This window comes from Micrasema longulum, unplaced genomic scaffold (genome assembly GCF_059751315.1).
Source record: "Micrasema longulum isolate JH-2025_06_02 unplaced genomic scaffold, ASM5975131v1 h1tg001050l, whole genome shotgun sequence".
NCBI classification, from domain to species: domain Eukaryota; kingdom Metazoa; phylum Arthropoda; class Insecta; order Trichoptera; family Brachycentridae; genus Micrasema; species Micrasema longulum.
Genome location: NW_028278238.1, coordinates 427,090 through 454,418, shown reverse-complemented (window position 1 = coordinate 454,418; position 27,329 = coordinate 427,090). Strand labels below are relative to the sequence as shown.

Below are 27,329 nucleotides of genomic sequence, written 5' to 3'. Positions count from 1 at the left end.
TCCTGTTGCCATAGTTCTTCTCTCCGCTGTTGTGACGATTCAACATGCGAGGTGGCTTTGATAAAACTGTTTCTAGATCTCAGACGCTTGTGAACATATTTTTATTTATTTGATTCATAACATGTTTTGGGTTAAATCAGGTATCTAAACGGAAACCCATGCAGACTGATGGTCTTCGAAATAAAATCAACCCGACTCAATATTGTGTTTTGAAAACGTCTGCAAACCGGGCGATAAATCGCGAAATTTTTAATCTGGTTTGCATGATTCTAAAAGGACGATAGCAGGTAGATTATATTTTATTGCGATTTTCAATGATTGTCACGTCTCCATGGTATCTAGATATTGGCATTAAAATGCACACCTCTTCATATTTTCATTTTCCATACATTTTTGGTAAACCTCTATCAAATTATTTTGATCCCAAGTATCTTCACTCGATCGATTGTACCTGCGATTTGCACTATACGATCGAGGCAAGCGAGCTCTATTTAGGGAAATTATTAACTTAAACAATTTCAATGTAACTGATTTTCAATTAATAATTAATAAACAAAAATATTTCCCACTTCAATGGTTAGCTGGGGACTGGCGTTTGTTAACTCCGTGTAAATGTTAAGAAAATTATTTGTAATTATATTTTTTAAATATAACTTCGACCAGCTTTTACTTTTAAAATGTATATTTTAGTAAATTGTGCTGTGACCGACTACGGTACGGTACAAACTCATAAATAAAACTTGTCCGCGTGTGCCGAAATAAATATTCAGTTCTACAAGCCTCCATCTCTACTCCACCGATCTCCACTCCTCTCCAGACTCTGAGGATCGTCGAGCGCTCTGCCTATTACGTCTAGAACCTGGCCGAAAGTTCCCCCTGCTTGCAGACCGCAGAAGGGTACAGGGCGATAGGCCTTCAAAAGGAACAGCCGCGCCTGCACGACAGCACCTTACTACGACTTTTCCCTAAAAATGAGAGTCCCCCCTTGCAGGACTAAAACAGCAAAAGGAAAGGTCATGGCCAGGCGTGCGGTCCCCGTACTCGTCTCACGTTTCACCACGAATCCCAGGTTCCCGCTGTCGCTAGCAACGAGCCGTTCAGGTCCCGGTTTTTCGTTAGCCAAGTGGCCGCCCGGCGCCCTCCAACAATTATTATTCGTTTGTAATTCCTCGTTTTCTTCACCTATTTTTTTAAAGAGAATAGGCGTCATAGATATTTGATGAATTAGTATTTGAACATAATTTTCTGTCCCTGTTTCGCGTATGTCTTCCCGATAATGAGCGAAAAAGACAATTGCTCGTCGGACTGACTATACTTAACTAAAATCGATAAAACAGAGATTTCGTTGTCCCGTTTTCCGTACCCCAAAATTAAAACAATTTGTTTATATTTTTTAAAAGAGCATCAGAATGAAACCTTTTGTGTCACTAGCTTTTCCGTTTTCTAAAATTATCACATTTCTAGACCGTACGTCCGAAGACGGCAAATAAAACTGGGCGGGTTTTTTAATGATCCCAGCTCCCATGAGAAACAATTTATCAAAAATGCAAAACGTTAGAGAAAATACGGTAATACGTTTGTACGAAGAAAAGTCAGACCGCCTAATAATTGGAAAAAAAAAATTTGGACACAATGTATTCCTAATTAAATAAATATTTTTTTAAGAGTGAAAGTCTTAGAGAAAACTTTGAATAGTTTATTACAAATCCATACTTTCATACTAATATTATAAATGTGAAAGTGTGTTTGTTTGCGTGTTTGTGTTTCCTTCACGTCTCAACGGAGCGACTGATTGACATATTTTTTTGCATAGGGATAGCCGAAAAAATGACAAGTAAAATGTATAATATGTGTATCAACAATGAGCAACATTATTTGAAAATAAGTAGGCGGTATGTTCGATGTCAAAAAGAATCCATTTGAAATTTATTCTTTGAATTTCCATAATAGACTTGCTTTATCTATGGTTAGTTTGGTTTTCTTTTCGTTTAGGTTTTATGGTAGGATCTTGGATTTGTTAACAGTATAATGATTCGACGTCATCGTAGACTAACAGATCGTCGCATCAAAATTGAGAGATATTAATATAAGAGATATAATTTATTCGTAGTGTTTTTCTGCCAGGTATGCGCATAATTGAAATAATTGACTATTCCGTAACTAGATACTCGAGTTTGAACTTTCCGGGATCAGAAAGGGCTTTTATGTTAAAACAATCAACTATGGATAGGTACTCACTTAAAATATATAATTGTAAGCTATGAGTAATTAAAAGATCGTCATCCGTAATTATTCAACGTTAATAATTATAAAAAATTACCATTAATGGTGCTCTCCCGACACCGACATTTAACTTTTTATTTATATATAGACTTTTTCATTGGATGATACTAAAACTATTAAAATCAGCGCTAATAATAATCAAAATTCAAAGAGATAAGTTATCATTTTATAAAAAAAAAAAATTACGAGGTATAATAAAAACGTGTAGGTTAAAAATATCAAATATCATCAATGACTAACTATATATAACTTTGAATTATCTATCCTTACCTTTGTTCTGTATAAATACATTCAACTCTTTGATAAAGATACCAGTCTCGAAGATGTCGCGAAAGCGATGAAACCGGTCACTGGATATTCCAAATTTGTGGATTAAAGTATCACTCGTGTTTTATTTATATAATAAATTACAATGAACTTCCATCAAGAATTTTCACTTACAAACTTAAATGTTTCAAGTAATAAAGGTCCATGAAATACTGTTCAGTAAAAAAAATATTTTGTTACTTGTAAAAAGTAGCATAAAAAGTAGTTTTAAATTTGAAATTTTGAATTCCCGCGAAAACGGTCATTCCATTGGCCACGCCCCTAATAATAATGATAATAATAATAATAATAATAATAATAATAATAATAATAATAATAATAATAATAAACATAGTTTTTTAACAAAACTAACAATTACTTTATCCACTACATACACACTTAGGTAATAGAATTACCTGGATCATGTCTAGTCTGCCTAACTAGGTACAACATGTTTTAAGGCAGACATTTTTATGCAAAAATAACCATTTACATTACTACCTACTAGTTAATTTACTATACACTTATATAATATTAATTTATTATTTAAGAATGTATTTTGAGTAAATTTTCCGATTTTTCTCGACCTAAACCCAGTAACCATTTTTTTACAAATTTATTAAATTGATTCCCGATTCATGTTTATTTGTTCCTGGCCATTCAAATTTGTTAAGAACATTGTCACAAATCTTGACCTCACAACTATCAAGGCCGAACATGTCACGTTTTTCTAGTGACGTGTTTTAAAAAATATATACATATATATGTGAAAACATTTCTTCAAAATATCCATATTAATTTAGAAAATACAACTATTTATGCCAAATCCATTTCATATATATTTATCGGTCTTCGCGGTACTCGTATGTGATATTTCATGATTATTATTTTATTTGTGGAACATATATGGTACAGTAGAAGTCACAGAAATTGCATCACAAATATTTTGTAGTTTTTCAAAAATTGCATCGTGTGTAAATTTTACTTAAATGTTTTAGTTCTTTTTAAATAACGTTAAGATCAATCCTGACTTATTTTAAGAACATAACACATAATATTTGATTAAACAATTTTGTAGTTACACCAAAAACTAGGACAGCATTCTTTCAGAGGTGTTATATATTCTTGGGCCCTAAACTGTATAACAGCATCAATCCGGAATGGAAAAGCTTAGGTATAAAACAGCTTTAAAAAAAAAAGGTTTCTGTATGCTGATAGGCAGCATTATCGTCAAACTTTATTTGCTATAAATGTGTACAGTAAAATATCAGAATTAATTTAAAAATAATATGTATATCAGTATCTTATTATAAAATTATGTTGAATTACCCATGTCGCTGTCGGCTGGAAAAGGGAATTTATTTATATCTATTGCTATATTTTATGTTTAAATTAAACACACCTCATACATACAGTGCTGCTGAGAATCAGTCTATATGACTTGTTCAACAGAGCCGATGTACTAAATAAATTCTATGTAAATATTATTGTTTGGCTTTATAAATATGTTTACACTGTACTTCTTGAAATTTTCTTTTTTATAAATGTATATTTAATAAGTCAACTTAGATTGTTAGTATACGATTGTATGAGTATATTTTTTTGTAAAAATGTGTTTTAAATAAATAAATGAAAATAAATTAAATGCAATAAATTTGCCTTCATTTTCTTGCGATTTTTAAAAATTTGAAATGAGTAAAAAACATGTGGTTTTGATAATAATACAATAAATATTGAATAAAATTGTTTTTAACCGCCTATTTTTATTTTTTTCTACCGACTGGTTTCTGGCGCATAACATGAAAACTTGACAAAGAGACTATGCATCGGCCTAACTTGTAAAACTCACAAATCCTGAAATGACCAAAAATGATACTTTGGCGTTTTCTGTTAGGAATGTACATTATCTGTATGTGTGTAAAACTTGACAGCCTCCAACAAGAGAGTTACCTTCGTAGTGGGATTTACGAGGTTTACAAAAAAATATTTTACTATGGATAGGATTTATAAGTGTTTTTTATTGGTTTTTTTAAATATAATTGAACATTGTACTGACGTACAAGTTTTACACGCATTTAGATCATGTAAATTCCTAACAGAAAAGGCCAAAATACAATTTTTGGTCTTATCTAAATTTACGAGTTTTACAAGTTAGGCCGAAGCATATAATTAAAATAATTTACAAAAAACATAGATTGTTTCCTAGTAATAAATTATACGTAGAGAGTGGACTCCTCAGTTTTTGAAAATTATAAATATTTTAGTGCCTGAAATATATTTACTGAATAGGGAATTGTTTAGTAATAATTTAAATCGTATTAGTAATAGATCCGATAGTGTACTGTCAGTTCCAGGATGCAGAACTAAATTCGCACAGAGACACTCCTTACAAGTTAATCCAAGATCCAAGATCCTTGAATCTTCTAAGGAACTACATAACATTTAATCACTGGTACAGTTAAAAGTAGGTTTGAGGTCTTAGATTAGCATGGAAGGAACAGAAGAAAAAGAGAACAAAAAAAAAAAAATAATAAATGCATACTCAAATAAAGTATGTCTTCGTAATATCAGCATATGTTAATTTGGTTTTTCTTTTATTTTTATTTAATCTTCTTTTCTTTTTATGTCATACCATATTTATATGCTATAAACTTTTTAATAATTATAAAAGGAATGGCCCACGCTCAGACGCTTAAGTCTTTGTGGGCATTTTTTCCAATTTATGTTATAGCTTAATTTTAAGATGTATTTTTGTAAAGTGTATTTTTGTAATTATATTTTTATGTAAATAATATATGGATAGAAAAATAAACAACAAAAAAAAATAGTCTCTTGGTCAAGTTTTTACGTTTTACCTAAAAAAAACGGTCGACAGAAAAAAACAAAAATAAGTGCTTAAAAACAAAGTTGTTTATTACAATTAATAACCAAAAAGTGTTTCAAATATAAAATTGTATTTTATTGACAGCATTTTTTTGTAATAATTCACATAATATTATCATGTTATATCAAATAATATCATTTTAAATATTTCGTGGTCCTTCTTTTTGCCTTAATGACGCCAGCAATTCGAGATAGCATTGATAAAATTAAAATTTCAACATCTCTTTATTCCGTGTCTCTTTTAGTGCTTTCACCGGCTCATTTTTTGTCTGGGATTTCAATCTTTGTATTTTACCTCCAAGTATTGCCCATAAATCTTAGATTTTTTACACTTAACGCAATTTCTGGAAATTCTCAAAATATTAGGTGATGCAATTTCTGAGACTACTACTGTACGTGCAACTAATTTACCTACCATTTCAGGCTCTGTACTCCAGTTAGATAATAAGAGATTGACTGATGTTTTTAGATACAGCAAACTCAAATGTTCCACATAAAAATAAAAATAAAACAATTTTGTCAATAGCATAATTTGTGCAATGTAACCGAAAAACGGGTTTGAAATTTTGTACACACGTTCTAATTTTGGGATCGAAAATTTACCGAAAAAAATCGTAAATTATCCTCCCCGTCCTAATATTGCTAGGGCATTGCTCCCCACAGGCTTTAAAAAAATAGACAAGTACATATTTTAGATTATATCCTTCACTATTCAGAATAGTATTCCATTCTACTCGTACTTGTAGATTTTCCATCATTTCACAGATATTATATTACTGCAGATATCCTAATATGCGGTTCATTGAATAACTTTAATTTTTTAAATCCAAAATTTTAATCTTTTGTTTGTAAAATCAAATTCGTTTTTTTTTCTTTTATCTCATTCTTTTATTTAAATGGTTTTAGATCTTAATCTTAAAAGGTATTTTTAACTTTAACAAATACATTTTTGGCTTATTTTTTTTTTACATATTTTAGTTGCATTTATGAACACCCATCATTTTTCTTTCTATAAGTATTTCTATTTTCCTCTCCTATTTTTCATACTTTAAATATTTTAACTATTTTATCTTCAACAATGATTTGAGTATGCCCAAATGCTTGCAGACTGGCTGGATTTCCTCCCTAGGGAGTTATTCATATTTAAATTTGTTGTAACAGAGAGCGAACACATTTTGAGAAAGTAATATGGAAGTCTAGGCATTTACAGGGCTTATGACCTGTCATTGGCTGGTTAAGGTGGCAACTTCACACACTGTGCAAGATTAACCATTCTGCTTATGTTTGAACATCCACACTTCCTGAACTCTTCCATCTGTTGACTTTTGTGAATTAAAAGAGCTGAAACCTTTATCATGCGGGTGATATTCATCCGGCTGAACCATTTCATCTACTAGGCAACGCCAGAAAGCAATAGAGATGAGGAATTGTGAATATTCAAACAAAGGCAGAACGGTGAATATACAGTGTGTGAAGTGGCCACTTAAACCAGCCAATGACAGGTAACAAGCCCTGTAAATGCCTAGACTTCCATATTTCCTTCTCAAAAATGTTTTCCCTCTCTGCTGCAATTTTTTTGTAAGTTTTATCTTGTTTTTGTTGAGGTTTTATTTGTGTCTATACTCTTTTTTTAAATTTATTATTAACACAGTATCTAAGCACCCGATGACAAACTATTAGTTCATAGTATATCGGGACAAATATTGTTTAAAATTTAATGTTGTATAATGTAAAATAATATTGTAATATTTTTTTTATATATTTTTTTTTATTGATAAAAAGAAATATTTGAGTTCTTATGATTTAACCAAATATTTAATTTTTTGAGGGCCATTTTCAACGAGTTGTAAATAACTCACTATCAGAAAATAGGAATGGAGTTGGGGTAGAGTAGGATTCGAACCACGGACGTTAGGTCCGTAAGTCGGAGACACTAGCCACAGGACCACAACCCGATTTATAACATAGGTTTATTTTTTTTCAATATAAAAAAATGATTTGTTGGTTCTGATAATGTTTTCTCTGGGGTTTATCTACCTACCTTTTTTACATAGAATTTTGTAAGTGTTGTTGATTAATGTGTCTTTATTTGTACAATTTTTAATTAGCATAAAATGTTGTTATGGATAGGTACATATATATGGCTCAAGCCAATAAATAAATGCATTTATCGACACAAGTAAATACAATAACGTGTCATTAATATACAATCATCCGATTACCCTGAGTATTTGCAATATATAGATTTATGATATTACGTATAATTGTACTTGACAGGGATGTCATAAAAGGCAAAAAATATATACGTACAGTACATTTGAAATCTGAAATTCGGCATCTGACAACCCTTTACTTTCCTAGAACGCGATAGGTCAGGTTTTTGGCGTATGTGACTTTGACTTGAAACGCATCTACTTTCATTACGAAACCAGTGTTTTACCAAAAAATAAAGGTTAGTATAAAAAATACGATATACTCTAAGGCCTAAGGATATAAGTTACTTTTTTATTTAAGTTAGGTACATATAAACATTTAAAATTTGGTAATGTATCCAAAATAAAACACGTTTGTTGGATTTTAATTGTACTTTATTTTTAAAAATATACAAGAGGGTATATTGTGACGCGTTTCTAATTGTTAGGACATTTTCAAACTAACATTACCTAACCTAAATATTTACAAAGTTAAATGGGAAGTATATAAACTAAAATTAATTACTGTTTAATGATTGAGAATTTCTAAACAAGCCAAGATGTCAACAATTGATAAATCTACCTGGTCCAAGAAGAAGTATAAAAATTGAAAAATGTTTTCCGGCGTTACCTGGTATGTAGGTGAAATAATTCAGTTAGATGAATCTCACCCGCATAAATAGAGGTTTCAGCTCTTTAACTTCACAAATATCAACAGATGAAAGAATTGACGACATATAGATGTTCAAATATGGGCAGAATGTTACACAGTGTGTAAAGTGGCTACTTAAACCAGCCAACGACAGGTCATAAGCCCTGTTGATGCCTCGACTTCTATATTACCTTTTATAAAATATTCTTCATCTCCGTTGTACTATGTTAATATCACAGATATATAAAATACCGTTAATATATATATTTTATTTACTCAAATTTTTCCATTTTCAGCCATTTCCTAAAAGTGATAAATAACATGTGCCGAGAAAGAGGGAATCAAGTTGTGATAGTGTAGAATGTGATTTGACCTATGATTCTCGAGTTTACAATACCACTGTGGGACCACAACCCAGCTCTATTTCTAAACTAATATAGAAATTATCCGGGGGGCAGTTGCCCCTCTCTTTCAAGCGAAGAAAAAAAAAGAAAAAAAAACATTATTTAACGCAGGAAATTTGCATCTTATCATCACAAACTATACATATTTACATTTTTAATTTATTTATTCATATAAAGATACATATTACAAAAAAAACGTATCCCTAACTCTATGAGGCCAAAGCTCTGTGTTGAGTTGGGAGTTGAGATACAACAAAATAAAAAGTAGAAGCCTGCATATTATTAAAGAATACTACAAATAATAATTATCAGATAAACATTTAACATTAAACATTAATCATGTGATGATTTTAGACCAATAAAAACCTTAACAAAATATGAACCAGTTCTGGAAAAAGTAGTAAAGATGCAATTAACAAATTTTTTAGATGTAAATAATATTTCATGTGATCAACAATCGGGATTTAGATGCAAAATTCGTGAAAAATGGCTTTAAATATTGTTATAGATGACTGGAAAGAGAACATTGATAAAAATAAATATGTTATTGCTGTATTTTTAGATTTTAAAAGAGCGTTTAAAGCCATCGACAGAAATATTATAATCATCAAAAAATATGAAAATATTGGTATTCAAAATACAGAATTAAAATGGCTTGAAAATTACCTCAGCAATCGTATGCAAATGACTAAAGTAAATAATGAAACCTCGGATCTACCAAAAAATAATTAGGGAGTTCCACAAGGATCTGTTCTGGGACCACTATTATTCATTTTGTACATCAATGATATGACTTTGACATTGTCTGATTGCTAAATTCGACTATTTACAGTTATGATTCAGCAATACGGAAAATAAATGCAGAATTAAAAGCAGTCTCCAATTGGCTTAAAGCAAATACGCTAAAACTAAATGTAGGAAAAAAATGTATGGTAATGGGTAAGAAACGCTGTTTTAACAGTGATCACAGTGTTGAATTTGATGTAGAGATTCTTGAGAATGTTGAAAGCATAAAATATTTAGGAGTTTGGATTGACTCTAAATTATCTTTTATAAAAAATGCAGACTAAGAAAATCGCTAAGAAGGTATTCCTATTAGGAAGGATAAGGAATAAACTAGACCTTAAAACCTCTCCGCTGATATTTAAAAATATTATCGTTCCCCACATTGATTATTGTTTCAGTATTTTATAATTAAGTAATGAGGGAGATCTAAAGAGACTCCAAATAATACAAAACCAAGCGATGGGGATAATATTAAGATGTGGGAGACGCACAAAAGTTAAGAAAATGATTTAACTTCTAGATATTAAGACAGTTGATCAAAGAATCAAATTAAATGCTGCCAATGGAATTAGCAAAATTATTAAATGAATAGTTTCGAGATATTTTCAAAACAAACTAAAAAATAATGAGTTCTTTCATAACTTTGCAACATGAGGATCTAAAAAAACAAGACTAGAAAAGAAATCAAAAGCAATGTCCCAGAACTGCCGCATGTACAAGGGAATAAAGTTATTTGAGGAAATGCCAGAAAGCATAAACTATTTAAAACATGTAAATATATTTGAAATTAAACAGGCGGAATTATGACATGCGTCGTGGCGCAGTTGGTTAGACGGCCGACTGTGAAACTGGCGTCGCGGGTTCGATTCCCGCTGAATTGGTCTGGGTGTTGTGGTGAATTTTTCATTACCTCCTTCCATATCCCCTCTTTCCCACCTGCTGACAAGCCTCTAAAATAGAGGCTTAGCGGGTTTTTCCTTTATATACAAAGTAAATAGTGAATATACAAAGGTTAATATAAGTGTAAATATTGAACCGTTTGAATATTATAAATTAGGATAGTAAGTGTACACTGTACGTACAGTAGTGATAAATAATGTAAGAATAAGTATAGATGTAAATATTGTGTTGTAAATACATATTCGACTATGTTTATTATATAACTAAATAAAAAAATTAAAAAATAAAAAATTTAAAAATTCAATGAACATATGGACATCACACACAAGTACTATATATCGATATATGCAATGTTTCACAGCAGTCTCCTGCAATGGTCTCTTCCCTTAGACAAAATACAAACTTGTTGACCTTTCCTGAGAATCGCTTTTGTTTTGGAGAACTTAATATGTTCATCCAGGAAATTGAACACTCTTGGGGTCACAAAAGAGATTATTTTTAAATGCTAACTTTTTAATACCAATGTCTGTAATATTGCATTGCGTCCTAAATGAATATAGGTGTAATGCGATATTAATATAATATGCTAATGAATTTTCTGTTTTATTTTTTAAACTTGAAAGGGGAAAGCAACTGCCCTGCTAAAATGATATCCAACAAAAATAATACCCCGCTAAAATAACACAGGTACTTAAATAATAAAAACCTGCATCCACCTTTAATTTTTTGTTGGATACGACCATGAATTTATTGCTTGTATTTTTCTATTAGCATTTTTTCTGTAATCAGGCAAACACTTATGATGGGAATGAGAAAAACGCCTACCACAACAAATATCCTAATACCTAATAATTTCATTAGTAAGTCAAAGTCATCGGTTAGCGATAATATTTACATGCAATTCACAGTGTCGGTATGTATTACTATTTACTTACCTGAACATAAGTCAACATTATCCAATACGTACCGATTAACTATAATGACCCACATAGGGTTTATCCAACTTAATAAGCATCACCAGCGCCGAATTTAACGGGATCTAGCATCCCGTCACTTGTTTAAAGGGCTAGGAATACTTGTGTTTGCAAGTTTAGATAAACATAATTCTACCCTCCTTTGTAAGCAAGTGTCTGATTTTTTGTGCCAATAATTGAACCAATGGTAAGTCTGGGCGTCGCGTGATTTTATTTCCGCGTACGTAAATATGGCAACAGATAAAATGATGGGGGGTAAAATTTGTACTTAGATCATGATTTTTATGAATAAAACTGTGGCGTAATCTAGCCCCAATTTTTTTAAGTATTATGTATCGCTAATTCAAAAACTAATATGAGTAATAATAGATAAACATACTTTAAGCAACAATAATACATTATCAATGGCAGATTAAAGAATAAACGACCTTTCAAGACAGATATTCCATTTTATAATAATGTTTCTTTTAACTAAGTAAATATTATCTTTTTGTAAATGAGTACGCATTTATTGTGATTGCAGCCAATTAATAAGATAAGCGTCGTAGCTAAAGGCTGACCAGGCGGACGGTTACCAGGGGTGCAACTCTCAGGGGGTGAATTTTGCAAACCCACACAGCCTTACTTTATCTTTCTCTTCCTAGAAAATAAACCTTGCAGGGCGCAAAATTCAAATCTTATCCATGTTCTGTCTTAGTCTCCTTCCTTTTTATCATCAGTTTAACGTTAACACATCTAAAGATGCCAGTACAAAAGAAATGAAATATTGCGTTGTAAAACCACTTTTAAATCAAATAATTTATTTCCCGTTGATCCGCCGAGAATCGAATCCGAAACCACCAGCATGGATAGAAGGAATATACACTATCATTTTTCTACGAGGGGAACTTTTTCAACGTCCCTCTCCTTATCTCCATTTGATTTTCTTTTCATATTTTTTTACCTAATTCTGGTTCTTTTTCACATACTTAACGTTTTTCTTCATTCACCTGGATACGGACAAAAATAATATATATATATATATCATAAATCTATATATATATAAAAGGCAATATTCGAATGGTTGTCCTCGATGGACTGAATAACTACCGGACCTATTTACGTGCGGTTTTCAGATAAATGTACATCTTCGCCGCAAGAAGGTTTTTAGCTCATAAAATCTTCAATTTATTAAGTGTTAAATGCCACGAGGTGTTAAATGGCACTTTGTAGAGTAATTAAATCGCCGTCCAGTCGCCAATAAAACAGTGTCGAAGATAGTAAATTGCTTTATTTGAATTACTTTCAGAAACAACAAAAATGTCTCCAACTACACTCGTTAGGTTACTGTATTACTTATAATTAATATTACTATAGTTTACATTTAATAATAAATTGTCGTACATAGTCACGACGTACTAAGTTAAGAATCTAAATTCAATGTGTCTTCCTGGAACCAATGTATTGGGTTATAAAGTGTATCTTCACATTAAATGGAGGGGATAATAATAGATTTAGTTAAGAAAGGTGCAACTTGGAGAAATCGCAAGATAACCAATATCTAACAATCGGAACTTAAGTATTGTATTAAATGAATGCAAACTTTTTAGAGCTTAAAGATATGATCCTTTAACCAAGAGACAACCGAGACACCAAGAGACTCTTTTAGGCATAATAGATAAATTTGAACAGTATTACGCAAACGCATTAAGACAATAAATTATTGGAGGGTATAAGTAAATGACCACCAGAGATGACCATCGAAAAATATGTAATAAATAACTCTTGTATGAAAGAAATAGGAAACAATACAATTTGGGAAAAATGTGTGGGCAAAAATAAAAAAAATGGCACTCATATTGAATATAAACAGAAATTGCGCTAGTTTTCAAAAGAACAAAAGGCAAAAGGGTTTCGGGTACACGACATAAGTACAAAAAAAAATAAGAGCGTAAATGTTTTTTTTATCCATCACCAGGGTTGCATTTTCCGAGAATGCGTATTCCAGAAAAATGGACGGATGTTATTTTTTTGTTTATAAAAAAAAGTTTGTTTTTGAATGTTTACAAACAACATTCGTTTTTTTATGGATCGCAGTCAGATTATTTCATTGAATTTTTTATAATTTTTACCTATTTATTTCTTTTTACTGGATTTTTGGTTATAATAAAATAATATCAACTGACATTCTATACATTTTTGAAAATCGCATTATTGACTAAAATGCATCCCCGAGCAGAGTTTGACATTTGTTAAAAGAATTCTTTATTTGAAAATAATAAATTATTTTATGTTTTGGAATTCAAACACAAACAAGTACTTAGGTACCTACTTAAATGAAATATTTGAATATCTATTCCTTTTAGATTTGGAATTCAATCTTAAACAAGTACCCACTTACCAATAAAAAATTACAACATCTTTTTTACGTTTATCCGAACGGTTTTTAATAAAGATTTTTAGTAAATTCAAAAGTATACTTAATTATGTTTAATCTTAAGAGGAAACGCGGTATGGCTTTTCTTCATACAAACGTATTCACGTATTTTCTCTCTGTATTATGATATTAAAGAAATGTTTTTTTTTACAAAAACAACAACAACAATAAACTATCACGCCGCTTCTCCGTAAGGGTAAGCAAAGAGGATAGAACGCCACATCACTCTATCTTTGCATTCAGATCTAGCTTCATCTACATTCATAGATCTTCTCACCTGACTTTTGCCATATCCATCATCAAGTATTTGTTGGATTTGGTCATGCCATGTCTTTCACGGTCTTCCTCTATTTCTGGACCCATGAACATTCGCAATGTAAATATTTTTAGCCGCTCTTTCGTTGTCCATTCGCTTTTCATGTCCAAACCAGCACAGAGCTCTTTTTTACACATTATAGATATTTACCATTGGCGTGTCTCTATACTGTTTCGTTTTTAAAAAATTGTTCATTATGGGAACTAGAAAAACCCGTAAAAGGCACAGTTTTATCTGTTGTCTTCGGACGCACGGCGCACGGTATACAAATATAACTATTTTTTTTCGAAAAACGCTAAACATACCAATACAGATTTTTTTTCTGATACTCTGTCTAAAAAAAGAACAAAATCGATTTTGTTTTGAGGTGCGGAAAACGGTACAGCGAAATGTCAATTTTGTCTATTCTAACAAAATTTCTGAAATGCAGTTGTGTTTTTCAAGACAGTGACAGAAAAACAATGTTCGAACAACTATTTATCAAAATTCTCTGTCCTCGCAATATATACAATAGTTGATATCAAATTTTCGATACTGTTAATTCAATTTATTTAGCAAGAACTCAAATTTAGCAATAGCAAAGCATTGCCGGGTTCAGCTCGTATAATCTAAAATACCTATCAATGTTTAGAAATAAGTTGGTACTAAGGTACCTACGCATCCACTTCAAGGGTTCAGAGTTAATATTTGTAATGCTTGCAACATTTGAGATAGCTTGATGTTTGTGGTTTCCATAGACAATAGAAAACAACAAGAAAACCAAAACCAGAGAAAATTCAAAACAAAAGCGACAGCGAGCGAAATCAAAAGAGCGAAAATTCAGAAATTTTAGCACGATACGCTGCTTTTATAGTTTACAACTAATACTGAGTTACCTTTCAAAATAAACGATGTCGGTAAGTGTAATGTTCTACATTTTTATTTGCTTAACAAAATTTATATTTTATAAACGCACATGCCTATACGCGACTAAAACATGACAAATCGATTTTAAGGTTATACTTTATATTTCGCCGGTTATTGATGTACATTAAAAATAATATGCATCGAATTTAGTATAAAACCAACTCTCGTCTACAATTCAAATGATCTAATACGAATATAATAATTTGAATCTTTTCTATAAGGTATTCTGACTATATCTATATACCGTGTTTGTTTGTTCGATATTTAAGACTTGAATCTTAAAAAAATGGATGGAAATATACCTCAGTGAGGAAAATACTCAATTCTTGGATTCTTACAATAATTTAAAACGCAATGTTGGCCAAATCTTAGATGCATCTAGGAAGGGAATAACTTTTATATTTATTAAACGTCAGTGAATAACATCGTATTTCCTCGCAGATTCAAGTACAAGAAGTGCGTAGTATTGCGCGTATCGAGCGTATTGGCGCCCACTCCCACATCCGAGGCCTCGGGCTGGATGAGGAACTCCAGCCCAGGGCCATCTCCCAAGGGATGGTTGGCCAGAAACCAGCCAGAAAGGCCGCCGGAATCATCCTACAGATGATTAAAGATGGTAAAAAACATTTTGTATTTGAATTATTTTCTTATTTGGGAGTTGCGGTACTATTAACCTCGCTTATAATGAACGAAGTTTTTATTTCACAAATTAATTTTGTTTCCTGGCTATCTTTATCTGATTAGTGTTAGGAGAGGGAGGGTATTTCGGCCGTGGACCTCTACAGGAACCATTCCGCATTTGCTTAACTCTCCCTTCCCAGTGATGTGTAGCTAGTACACATTGCATCTAATAACTTTAATATCTCCATAAATATAATCAATGATGGGTTGAGATTTTCGGTATTCTTTCGTTAAACATTTACGTATTGGTAAAAACGTTTTTTTTATTAAATAATTAATGCTTATTGGGAACATAAAAAGCGTTTTATCAAAAATCGGAGATATCACCAATACAACAGAAAGTTTACCAATGTGTCGCATGTTGCGTTCGTAGTAAAAAAGTAATCCTAATATATAATCGTCTCACACACTCTTTACATCTCACTCTTGATAGTACGGGTATATTTGGGAACGAGAGAGATAATTTTTATGCGTCACACGCGCGGACAGCAAAGTTTCTTGTACTGCTCCCAGACGCCCGTTAGCTGCGTTAGTATTAGTAGCTGCTCGGCTTTCGTTGGGGGCGGTTCTTTTGCGCGCGCTGAGAGCATGTTTTTAGCAATTAGATGAAAAATACCATCATTTTTAACTTCAACTATAAATAAATGAAGCAATGGCCGATGAATATTACACTTTTACGATTTAAAATCTCTCATTTTTTGCATGTGTAGTGACTACACAGCACCGTAACGCGCGGAAGTTTTTAGGACAGTAATGGAAAGGTTAATGAAGTGAAAACTCATTCAAGAAAAGCCGAACTTTTGATAAACCTCAGTAGGCCTTCCTTTTCCTGTTATTATTTGTTAGAAGACTATTAAACTAAGCCAAAAAATTTTTGTTTCTAATTTTTATGTATCGTATTATCAGCGCTACGATTGTTTAAAGTTTTGTATTTCTGAAATAACTCCGCGTGTGATGTCAGAGGTTCTCTTCCGCTTATTCTCGATCAATTCTGCCCATTGGTCCATTCACGACACGCAAACTGGAAATCTTCCATAACTCCCTCATCATTGGTTGATTCATATGAACCAGTGACGTCGTTCAAAGTAGTTGTTTTTTTTTTTTTGTACATTTTCAGAAAACTTTGACGTACAATTTAATGCTCCAATTTTTACCATGCGCAAGAAAACATTTATTGTATCCAATTTCCCGTAGGGCTGATGTTCCTCATTCTAACCATGTAAGATACTACTGATTTGGAGTTCCCGACACGATCCACGAGAGCACAACCCATCTCAATTTCACTTCAACTTCGAATCTTTTTTTTAAAAGGAATAACCTCCAAGTCAATATTTTGCATAATCATTATTTTGTTACATGAAGGTGATGATTAGTCTTACGCTTCAGATCCCAGTTTGGGGACTGAAATATTTCAGTGTAAAAACACCCATGGGGGTAAATAATAAATAATGTTTTATTTCAACTATGTCAGGAATCGAACCTGAGACCTCTTGCAAGGTAGGAAAACATGCTGACCATTAGCAAATGGACATATCAATTCTTTTCATAATTGTTTTTTTTTTAAATAGGTTAAACCATAAAGTCCATTAAGAAATAATCTGACATTTGTTATTTTTACAGGCAAGATTGCAGGACGCGCTATTCTTCTGGCCGGCCAACCGGGAACTGGAAAAACTGCTATTGCCATGGCTTTAGCCCAAGCTCTGGGACCAGACACTCCATTCACCAGCATGGCAGGTTTGTATTTTTTTTTTATTTTTTATTTAATATAATCATACAATGCATATACATTATACTCCCAGGAGTTATTAGAACTCATTCCGGGACTGAGGAAAATATAACAATTTTATAAAGTACATGATATAAAGAGTTACAAGAGACATCGCATTTCTGGCTAATCTTAAACCAGTTCATACAAATAGAAATTTGAAGATCAACCAGATCAGATTAATTTCAATAGAGATATGCCAGTTTAAAGTGTAACAATTATACAATTAAAAATATACATCCTAACTACAAACAAACATCTTACCTTAAAAGAAAAATCTAACAATTATAAAAAAAGTACATCATTTAAAGATCAACCAGAAATGGACCAGTTTAATGTATAACAATTATAACAAAATACATAATATGATAGACTAATAAATTTATACTACAATATACAATTATAAAATATACAATATACTTATCTATCTTATCGTATCTATACCGTATCTTATCAATAAACTTAATGGATCTTAAGTTGAAGAGTTTATTTTACTGATTTATAAAATTAATTCATATAACCTACAATATTTGAGTTTGTCCAAATGTTCGTAGACAAAAGACTGGATTTCACCCCCTCGGGAGTCATTAAGATTAACAAATTACAACAGGGATGGAGAATACCTTAAATAAGGGAATATGGATGTCTAGGCATTTACAGGGCTTATGACCTGTCATTGGCTGGTTTAAGTGGCCACTTTACACACTGTGCAGCATTCACCATTTTGCCTATGTTTGAACATCCATATTTCTTCAATTCTTCCATTTGTTGATTTTAGTGAAGTTAAAGAGCTGAAACCTTTATTGTTGCAAAGAGATTCATCTGACTGAATTATTTCACATACTAGGCAACGCCTGAAATGTTCATACTAAAGGTATTCTCCATCCCTGTTGTAATTTGTTAATCCAGTCTTTTGTCTACGAACATTTGGACAAACTCAAATATTGTAATGAAACCAACTGGTCCAAGAAGAAGTTTAAAAATTGAAAAATTGTTTTCAGGCGTTGCCTAATAATAATAATAATATATGGAAATCTATGTATGATGAGAAAAACGAAAGTCATAATGTACGTAGAGCGAGGTGCTGTATTTGTCGCATAGTGGAGACCTCAAGAAGGTCTACTGACGTTAGGGGTCATTAGTTTGCGGCAAGCTACAGCTTACCCTCATACAGTGCAGAGCTGCAGCGAGCTCTTGCTTATAGAACTGCATCTCCTGCCATAGTAAAGGACCCAAAAAGGGGCTGCTAGGCTGTGGTCGCAGGCTCAGTGCAGCGTGCGCCGCCAAATGTTTCCCTCGGCACGGGACACCCAGTGAGGAAACATTATTTTTAATTTTAAGAAAATTACAAAAGAATAAATAAATTAATTAATGACCAATATGACTGAATGATCCACAGAATCCCAAGTCGGGATGTTATTTATCCCCAGAATTATCAGTTCTTACAATATCGCTTCCATTTATTTATAAAATGTTGTGTTGTTATTATATAGGTTCTGAGATTTACTCCCTGGAGATGAGTAAGACGGAAGCTCTCACACAAGCCATCAGGAAGTCTATTGGCGTAAGAATTAAGTAAGTGTATCTTCTTTGCAATACTTTGAAACTCTTTCAAATTAAAATGTTTATTTGGCTATTCATTTTGAATTACCAAAACATTTAATAATTCTTTTGAAATTCATGTAGTTAAGATCTTTTTAGAAGTGTGTTTGTTTTGATCTCGTCTTGTCTAGACATTTCTCTTTTTTACACTTTAGTGCATGTTTCAACAAGCACTGTTCTTTACAATATCATACAATCAATATGTATAATATCGAAATGTTTTTCTCAATGCTGGCAGATGCAGCTAACTTCCGTCGTCATCACCAAACTACCTTCCAAACGTCATACCAAATATTTACAAGCCACTGAGCTATGAGAAGTTACCTGCGTAGGTTTAAAATAAGGGATGACTTATTCATGCATTATCCCCACATAGAGTGTTGAACATTTGATATTTTAATGTTAGTTTTTCAGCTTGCATTGCCATAATCTTGAATCAGAATGTAAGAAAGATAAAATATCCCTAACAGATGTTCACATCTTTACTAAAAGTAGTTATCGTGTGCCATTATTCCTGGACCTTGCGACAATGGTGATTGGACGCATTAAAGTAATTAATTAATTTAATGAATGTGTAAAAATAATGTATATAGTCTTTATCTAATATTGTTTATTTTGCAGAGAAGAGACAGAGATGGTAGAAGGAGAAGTAGTGGAGATTCAGGTGGACCGGCCAGCCACGGGTGCAGGACACAAGTTGGGGAAGCTGACCCTGAAGACCACCGATATGGAGACCAACTACGACATGGGCAGCAAGATGATAGACAGCTTTGTCAAGGAGAAGGTAAAATGCTTATTTTTTAACTATGTATGCATATTTGATGTGATTTTCTTATGTTTAAATCTTAATCTAGTTGTTTCTCTGTAGGGGTAAGCAGAGTACAGAATGCCACTTTACTTCATATTTGCATACATATCTCGCATACTCTACATTGGCACATCTTCTCACTGCACACCGATTATTCTGACTTTGCAATGTCCACCTTGTTGGATTTGGTTATCGTGTCTTCTCGGTTTTCCTCGTTTTCTGCGTCCATCAACATTCACATTGTCTATCTTTTTACCTATTTTTTCGCTGTCCATTCATTCTGCATGTCCAAACCAACCAGCATTCCTTTTTATATTTTGTCTTAGCTTTACATAATGCACGGATCTCGATATTTTAAGATATGTATGAGTATCAAAAGTGTTTTTAATTTTTTATGTATGTATTTAACATTTTATAAATACATTGATAAAATATTTTGTTAAATACATATTTGAAGAAATAAGTACTCCAATGTATAGTGCTAGTAACTGGTTATAATGCAAAGTACCTAGTTATGGTTCTTTTTTATTCTGATTATTTCTCCAAAGCTTCGTCATTACATATTTCCAAAGAGGTGTGAACCATGATTTAAATTATTTGATCTATTGATTGGGAGAAAATCAAGCCAGTCTGCAAGCATTTGGACATACTCAAAACATTGTTGTATTGACATTCCAATTGGGGTTTTATTTTTTGTTATTTATAGATCCAAGCTGGAGATGTTATTACTATTGACAAGGCCACAGGAAAGATCACACGTCTGGGTAGAAGTTTTACCAGGGCACGAGACTACGATGCAACAGGTAATATAATACGCAGTTGCATATACAGTAAAACCTCGTTTTTATGTTTTCCCGCTTTTTACACCTTTTTAGGACCCATTTTTCTTCATACCTTTTCATACAAACATTCCCCCCAATTAATGTTTTTTACATTTTTCATCACCCTGGTTTTACGTTTAAAAAATTTCGAAATTCATTTGATGTGTCAAAAAAGCCAAAATTGTGTCGTAATAATGATGCCGCAGCCCGTGCGCCATCATAACTACCTTCTTTGTTTGTCAAAATATATTTTGAACAAATGACGCGGTTTCTAACATTTTTGTTGCTAGATTCCGGGCCGATGTTTGCCGACACTAAAAAATATACTTTGAGAAACGTAAGTATTTGTGCGATGCTTAAAATAACGGGGCAAGATGAAATATATACGTTACAATACATATATAAATTGAAGACATGAGTGAATATAAAGGTGTTGTGTGACAAAAAGCAGAGATATCTGGGATTAAAGTTTTGAACATCATTACAATTATTGATCAAATAAACCTTTAGCTCTCAAAATCAGGTTTCCGCTCCTTTTTGATTGTGTGAAAGGGCTGTACATAAAATCATCACTTATGTTTAAAAAAAGTACATTTTAAAAAATTTGCATATTTTTTTTTCCTTATAATATATTTCTGTTTTAATGATTTTTATATAACTTAATCCAGTATACTTTTATATTGTAAAAGGCGGCACTTGTGGCGTTTAATAAGTAAATAAAAAAAGAAAAATGTATCCAATTATACTACAGCAGTCAAATGGTTCTTCTCCCTTTCTTAATTCAGATTTTTTTTATTGTTACTGTATTTTTTTTTAATGACTTATTTGTCTTTTACAGGTGCGTCCTGTAGGTTTGTTCACTGCCCTGAAGGAGAATTACAGAAGAGAAAGGAAGTGGTCCACACCGTCACTCTCCACGAAGTTGATGTTATTAACTCGCGTACACACGGTTTTCTGGCCCTATTCTCTGGTAAATTTTTTTTTGGATACTAAACTTCAAAGACACCTGTTCCATGACTCATTATTTTTTACATTTATCCCAACACCGCCACACAAATATGGCACAACAGTACAATTTTTCGGCTTTTTGATAAAGGAAAAGTTTATTATAGCCCATACGTACATTAATACTACTGTTTAAATACTTGCCTGATCCATCTCTAATTTATCAGATACAGTGTCTCAATGCCCTAAAGTAAATAATTATTGCAGGTGATACTGGGGAAATAAAGTCAGAAGTAAGAGAACAGATAAATGGGAAGGTGGCAGAGTGGAGAGAGGAGGGTAAAGCAGAAATCATTCCTGGAGTTTTATTTATTGACGAGGTTTGTGATTCTTTTTAGTTACGAATTTGAAGAATTCCTCACAAGGAGTGGACATGTTAAATCTGAAATTGCTGGCTCGCTACTCGTAGTGATATGTTTATCTGGGTTTCAGGCACACATGCTGGACATAGAGTGCTTCTCCTTCTTGAACCGGGCCCTGGAGAGTGACATGACTCCTGTGGTCATGATGGCCACCAACCGAGGAATCACTAAGATTCGTGGCACCAACTACAAAAGTCCCCATGGTAAAGCATTTTATTTAATACACAAATAATATTTTCTTTAAATACATACAAATTATGATATATTTATAATGTTTTGGATTTTTTCAGGTATTCCTATTGACCTTCTTGACAGAATGATAATTGTACCAACCTCTCCATATACCCAGGCTGAACTCAAAGAAATATTGAACATCAGGTAAAATGTTTTTACGCATTTTTTAAATGAAAATCTCAACCTTTTCTATTTTATCTAACTGGAAAAAATCCCACTTGATTACGGTCTTTCAAATTGTAATTACATATCCGATGATTCTTAACTGCGAGTGATACATTACAGGTGCGAGGAAGAGGACTGCCAGATGTCTTCAGACGCCCTCACCGTGTTGACAAGAATAGCCACCGAGACCTCCCTCCGATACGCCATACAACTCATCACCACCGCATCTCTTGTTGCCAGGAGACGAAAAGCTACTGAGGTAACTTTAAATGATTAATCCATTTACTTGTGAAAATTTTATTTTATGACATTGTTACGTTGATTTTAACATATATATTGAAACTGTTCAAGGTGGCAATGGAAGATGTAAAGAAAGTTTATTCTCTATTTCTGGATGAACATAGATCTTCGCAGTTCCTAAAAGAATACCAAGATGAGTTCATGTTTAATGATATGGGTAAGTTTTATGATCTAAACAATTATAGTATATGAGGCGTGTTAATACTAAGACGGCAATTTCCACCATTGATCTGAAATGAATGAATGAATGAAGATATGGAGATGAATAGAGGAAACTATTGACAACTACAAAGGTTTCAATGTATTTAGTTCTGCTGCAACAACGGGAGTCTCCTTTATGTTACATAACAAAAACAATAAAACAAGCCAAAACCAAATTTGAATTTAAAATAAGTCAATAATTTACCGATTAGTCACAATAAAATATACACAGAAAGTAATTTTTGGCAAACTAAAATAATAAATTGGAGTCTGTGAAAAGTACTGAAAAAAACTATTGTGACATTACTCAAAATGAAAAAAAATGTAGACTGCCATCTTTGTTTTAACATGTCTCGACATTGTCAATGTTTGACCTGATGTGCACGCGTAAGGTTCCCGTCATATTCTCTGTTCGCCGGACATGGTCCCAAGACTGCGTGATATGTATGTCACACAAATTTCCTAGAATCACTTTTCAAATATGTAAAACTTGAATAATATGGACTTTTTGTAATTTTTTTTTTTTTTTTTAGATGACAAAGACAATGCCACAGCCATGGAGGTTATGAACTAAATTCCAAATTAAAAAATATTTTAAGTATTTGTGTGTTTGGTATGTTTTACTGTGAACTCTGATAACAGATTAACAAATTAAACACTATTACCTGAAGTAGTACCATGTTTATACAACTACTTGTATGTACTAAATTTTAAGTGATGTATCTCAATATAAGTTTTTTTTAAGAACCAAATTGTTTCATTTTTGAAAAATTCTTGACACCTAGAATTTAAATTTTAGAAGTAAGATTTGGTGTAGATGGAGAATGATTAGTAATTTAAAATAAATTACGCACATTATTGAAAATATTTTATTGAATATGTACCTATATTAAATTTTAAACTATTATTTTTAAACCTAGCATGCTCCTTTGAAATAAGTAAGACAAATTATTGCATTGTGAGCTTTACTGTCACATTTCATTTCATGCTTTAAATATGTGAAAAATGCCAAAGTACTACTTCATAAGTAATGTGTATTGTTTTGACTGAATAGAATAATTTATAATGCACCCAATAATTGGCTAGACCATTTATAAATTAAGATTAAATAAAAAATACAATTAAGCTCATTCATAAATAAAAATCTCTGTCATCTATTTCTTTCTAGCTTAGATATGTATTTGTCACACTTATATAGCGCAAGTTAATAGAATACATAACATAGGAGGCCACTAGAATATACATATACAATACTACTAAATAAGGTTTAAGTAATTCTTACCTAAGATGGTCATAATGATTTTATCAAAAAAGGGCCAGAAGGCCTCTTACAAAAAAACATTTCTTCAACAAATACATTTTGTTTTAATGAAAGTATTTTTTGCTTGAAGAGGGATAGTATCGATCAAAAACGGCACACATACTCGGCAACCTCCTTCAATCTGGCAACCTGGTTCGATTCCCGGTGAGAACACAAAAATTAAATATCATTTTTCTTAAGCCTGGGTGTTATGTGCTGTAATTCACCACTGTAATTAGGCCTCCTGGCCTGTTGTAGTGCAAAAAAGTACAAAATAAATAAACTTAGGTCAGATGATTGTTCAAATTACTTTTTATTCTCCAAAAAAAATTACAATTATTCTGAATATAAAAAATAAATCAAAAAGTTTAAAATAATTATTAAAATAATGGTTTGGCAAGATACAAAAAAAAACAATAGAAATATGTAGATTAAAAACCGCAAACAACATTTGGTCCCTACATTATTCCAAATAAAGCAGAATTAAGTTGTTATATTCCAACAAAAGGATAGTTTTTTTTATCAGTTTTTACATACACAAATACTCACAATCATGCATTTTGTATCACTCTTTCTATACCAAAGATTTGTTCAGTTCAATCACCTTAAAATATTGAGCAAAAAAGTACCAAATGATTTCATAAGGCACACTATTTTACATCTGATCAGATATATATATATATTTTAATGTATCTTTAAGCATCAATAATCTGTTTTATATAAAAATATTTTTATATTAAATATTAAGACACTTAATCTACAAGTGGTATTTAATATCGATACACATTATTATGTATTATTATAAACTGTGTATGTATGCATAGTAAAACACTCGAGTGTGTATAGAAATACAAATATTAATAATGATTTTATTTTAAATGGGTAACTAAAACACTTTTTTGTAAAACTTCTTGAATCGAAAACAACACATAAATATAATATTTACGTAGCATACTTATCTAATTTTAAAATTTGAAATTAAAAGGTGGATAAATATCATAGTGCGCCCCGATACCCTCATATTGATTTACTACATATGCACTAAATTATAGAATAGACCGTGGGATGGCAAATTGGCAGGAATATATGACCAGCATCTTAAAATAATCTTGACAAGCCAAATTTAAAAGCTCCGGTCAAATGAGCACCTTTTCAGAGACATGCACGTAAATAACTAGGTTTACGATTAATTATTCCAATATTTTATGAAAATGGCACCACACAAATGATTAAATCACCATATTTTTAATGTTTTCTCTTAGTTTCAATTGCTCGTGAAAAAAATATCTCAAAATACAAGTACAAATAAAAATATGTCCATTTTGACTTTTTGCCATCCGTAGGTTTAGAGAGAAGTTCTTAATGTCTAAATATCACTATTTTTTACCGATACACAAACAACTCGGCGTATTATTTTAATGCTACCAATCAATAACACTTTCCAGTGTTATAATTGCAGCATCGCACGAGTAATAAGATGTTAAAAACTGTTGTAAAAAAACTTAACTAAGGAACTTAATACAAAATTTTTGTTCACATACAAAATCTCAAAACCGCACAAAACACATTTTAGAACTATATAATATTATTACTGAATCATCTGGCCAATTAATTAACTACTACATTCATCGTTATACCTGAAATATAATGATCCTTAATATTCAACCCTTATATTCCGAACAGATTACATAAATAATTATTTATTTGTAGATGGGTGAGAAGGTGAAAACAGGAAGTTACATATTAAATTATATTACAGGATACAGGGGGTTAATGCTTACAAAAGTGAGTTGATAAAATAATAACTGACTAACAATAGTTATGGTTTAGAAATATTTACCATCCAAAAGTTGATCGCTTACCATGTATAAAAATGCAAAACGATAATAGTAAAGTTGAAATGAGAATTGACGGCTGAAGAGATAAATTAAAATGTAAAAACTATTTTGAGTATCTATTATAATAACTCTAAAAAAATGTGCATACGTCCAGCATATTTAAGAACCAGAATTATGTATCTACTTAGCATAACACATAATTGTATATTTCATACCTTAGTGAAGGTCATTTGGCAAACATATAATTTTTTGAATAGGAATTATTTACTTGTCACAATTGAAGTCGGTCAGACTGTAGCCGCATACAGATTCAATCTCACGATAACGCGAGCAGAGAGAGAGGAGCTACGTATCTAGGACAAGGTGAGTACTATTCTATCTTGTCGACTTTAACTTCCATCTGAGGAAGAGGAAGGCGGAGATTCTCAGGACCACAAAGATAACACAGAGAGCGGCGATGTCCAGTGTAAAGTCGGCATCCAACATGTCCAGCTCCTCGAGAGTTGTCTCCGGTGACTTGAAGTGACAATACGCCTGAAACAAAGTTATAAAATATGTACACATAGTCTAGTGGATAACGCATTTGCCTACTATGCTGGAAGATTTCGGGTTCAATACTGAAATGAAATATTTGTTTTAAAGGGGGATTTTACACTGGAATATTTCATAGTCCTTAGACTGACACCTGCAGCATATAAAACTGATTTTATGTAGGTAATAAAAAATATATTGACATACCAGTCGATTGGTGCATCGATGCATTACGCGGATAAAGGAGTGACGATTGAGAAAAGTTCAATTCAAAGACTTTTTAATAATCTTCTATGCAAATGTTGATAGATATCGTCTAGACACTTGTATCATTCAATATGCAACTTCAGTGCTATCATAAGCAAAAATGCAGTTTTTCTTGTAAAATATCACAAAATGAGTTAAATAGGAGGTAATGTTTACAAGAAATTTCAAACCATTTGATATACAGCAATTAGCAGTAAAAAAACATTTCAGTATGAAAAACTATATGTTTTTTAAGCAATAACACAATATCAGTCCAACATCGCTTGCTTCAAAAAATAGCATGGATGCTTGGACTAGAGAGAGGTAATTATTCTTATGCTGATATAGAGTCAATGTTAAATATTTCTAGTCAATAAAAACGTAGAACTAATATTGATTCCATATATATGTTCGGCATACTTAATGGTATAATCAATATTCCATCATTA

General features: G+C 31.9%; 2 protein-coding genes across 2 annotated transcripts in view; one reads left to right on the top strand and one right to left on the bottom strand.

Annotated features, from left to right (window-relative positions):
• Positions 1 to 14,832: 14,832 nt before the first annotated feature.
• rept (RuvB-like helicase 2 rept) lies at positions 14,833 to 23,712 on the top strand. Its single transcript, XM_088233025.1, has 13 exons — positions 14,833 to 15,008; positions 15,460 to 15,634; positions 17,320 to 17,436; positions 18,961 to 19,042; positions 19,691 to 19,853; positions 20,584 to 20,680; positions 21,537 to 21,668; positions 21,911 to 22,023; positions 22,136 to 22,268; positions 22,356 to 22,443; positions 22,585 to 22,723; positions 22,816 to 22,921; positions 23,499 to 23,712. Exons 1-13 carry the CDS (start codon positions 15,003 to 15,005, stop codon positions 23,537 to 23,539), a joined length of 1,392 nt encoding a protein of 463 aa, XP_088089151.1. The 5' UTR covers positions 14,833 to 15,002; the 3' UTR covers positions 23,540 to 23,712.
• An 842-nt stretch (positions 23,713 to 24,554) lies between these two features.
• The window catches only part of LOC148277323 (ATP-binding cassette subfamily G member 4), a 67,381-nt gene continuing 64,606 nt past the window's right edge, over positions 24,555 to 27,329 (bottom strand). The window contains exon 13 of the mRNA XM_088233024.1: positions 24,555 to 26,637. Coding sequence (XP_088089150.1) covers positions 26,479 to 26,637 — 159 coding nt within the window. The 3' untranslated portion in view covers positions 24,555 to 26,478. The remainder of the gene's footprint in view (positions 26,638 to 27,329) is intronic.

Coding starts and splice junctions, on each gene's coding strand:
- rept (XM_088233025.1), top strand. Junction 15,635..17,319: donor CCTACAGATGATTAAAGATG/GTAAAAAACATT, acceptor TTATTTTTACAG/GCAAGATTGCAGGACGCGCT. Junction 22,269..22,355: donor CAACTACAAAAGTCCCCATG/GTAAAGCATTTT, acceptor GGATTTTTTCAG/GTATTCCTATTGACCTTCTT.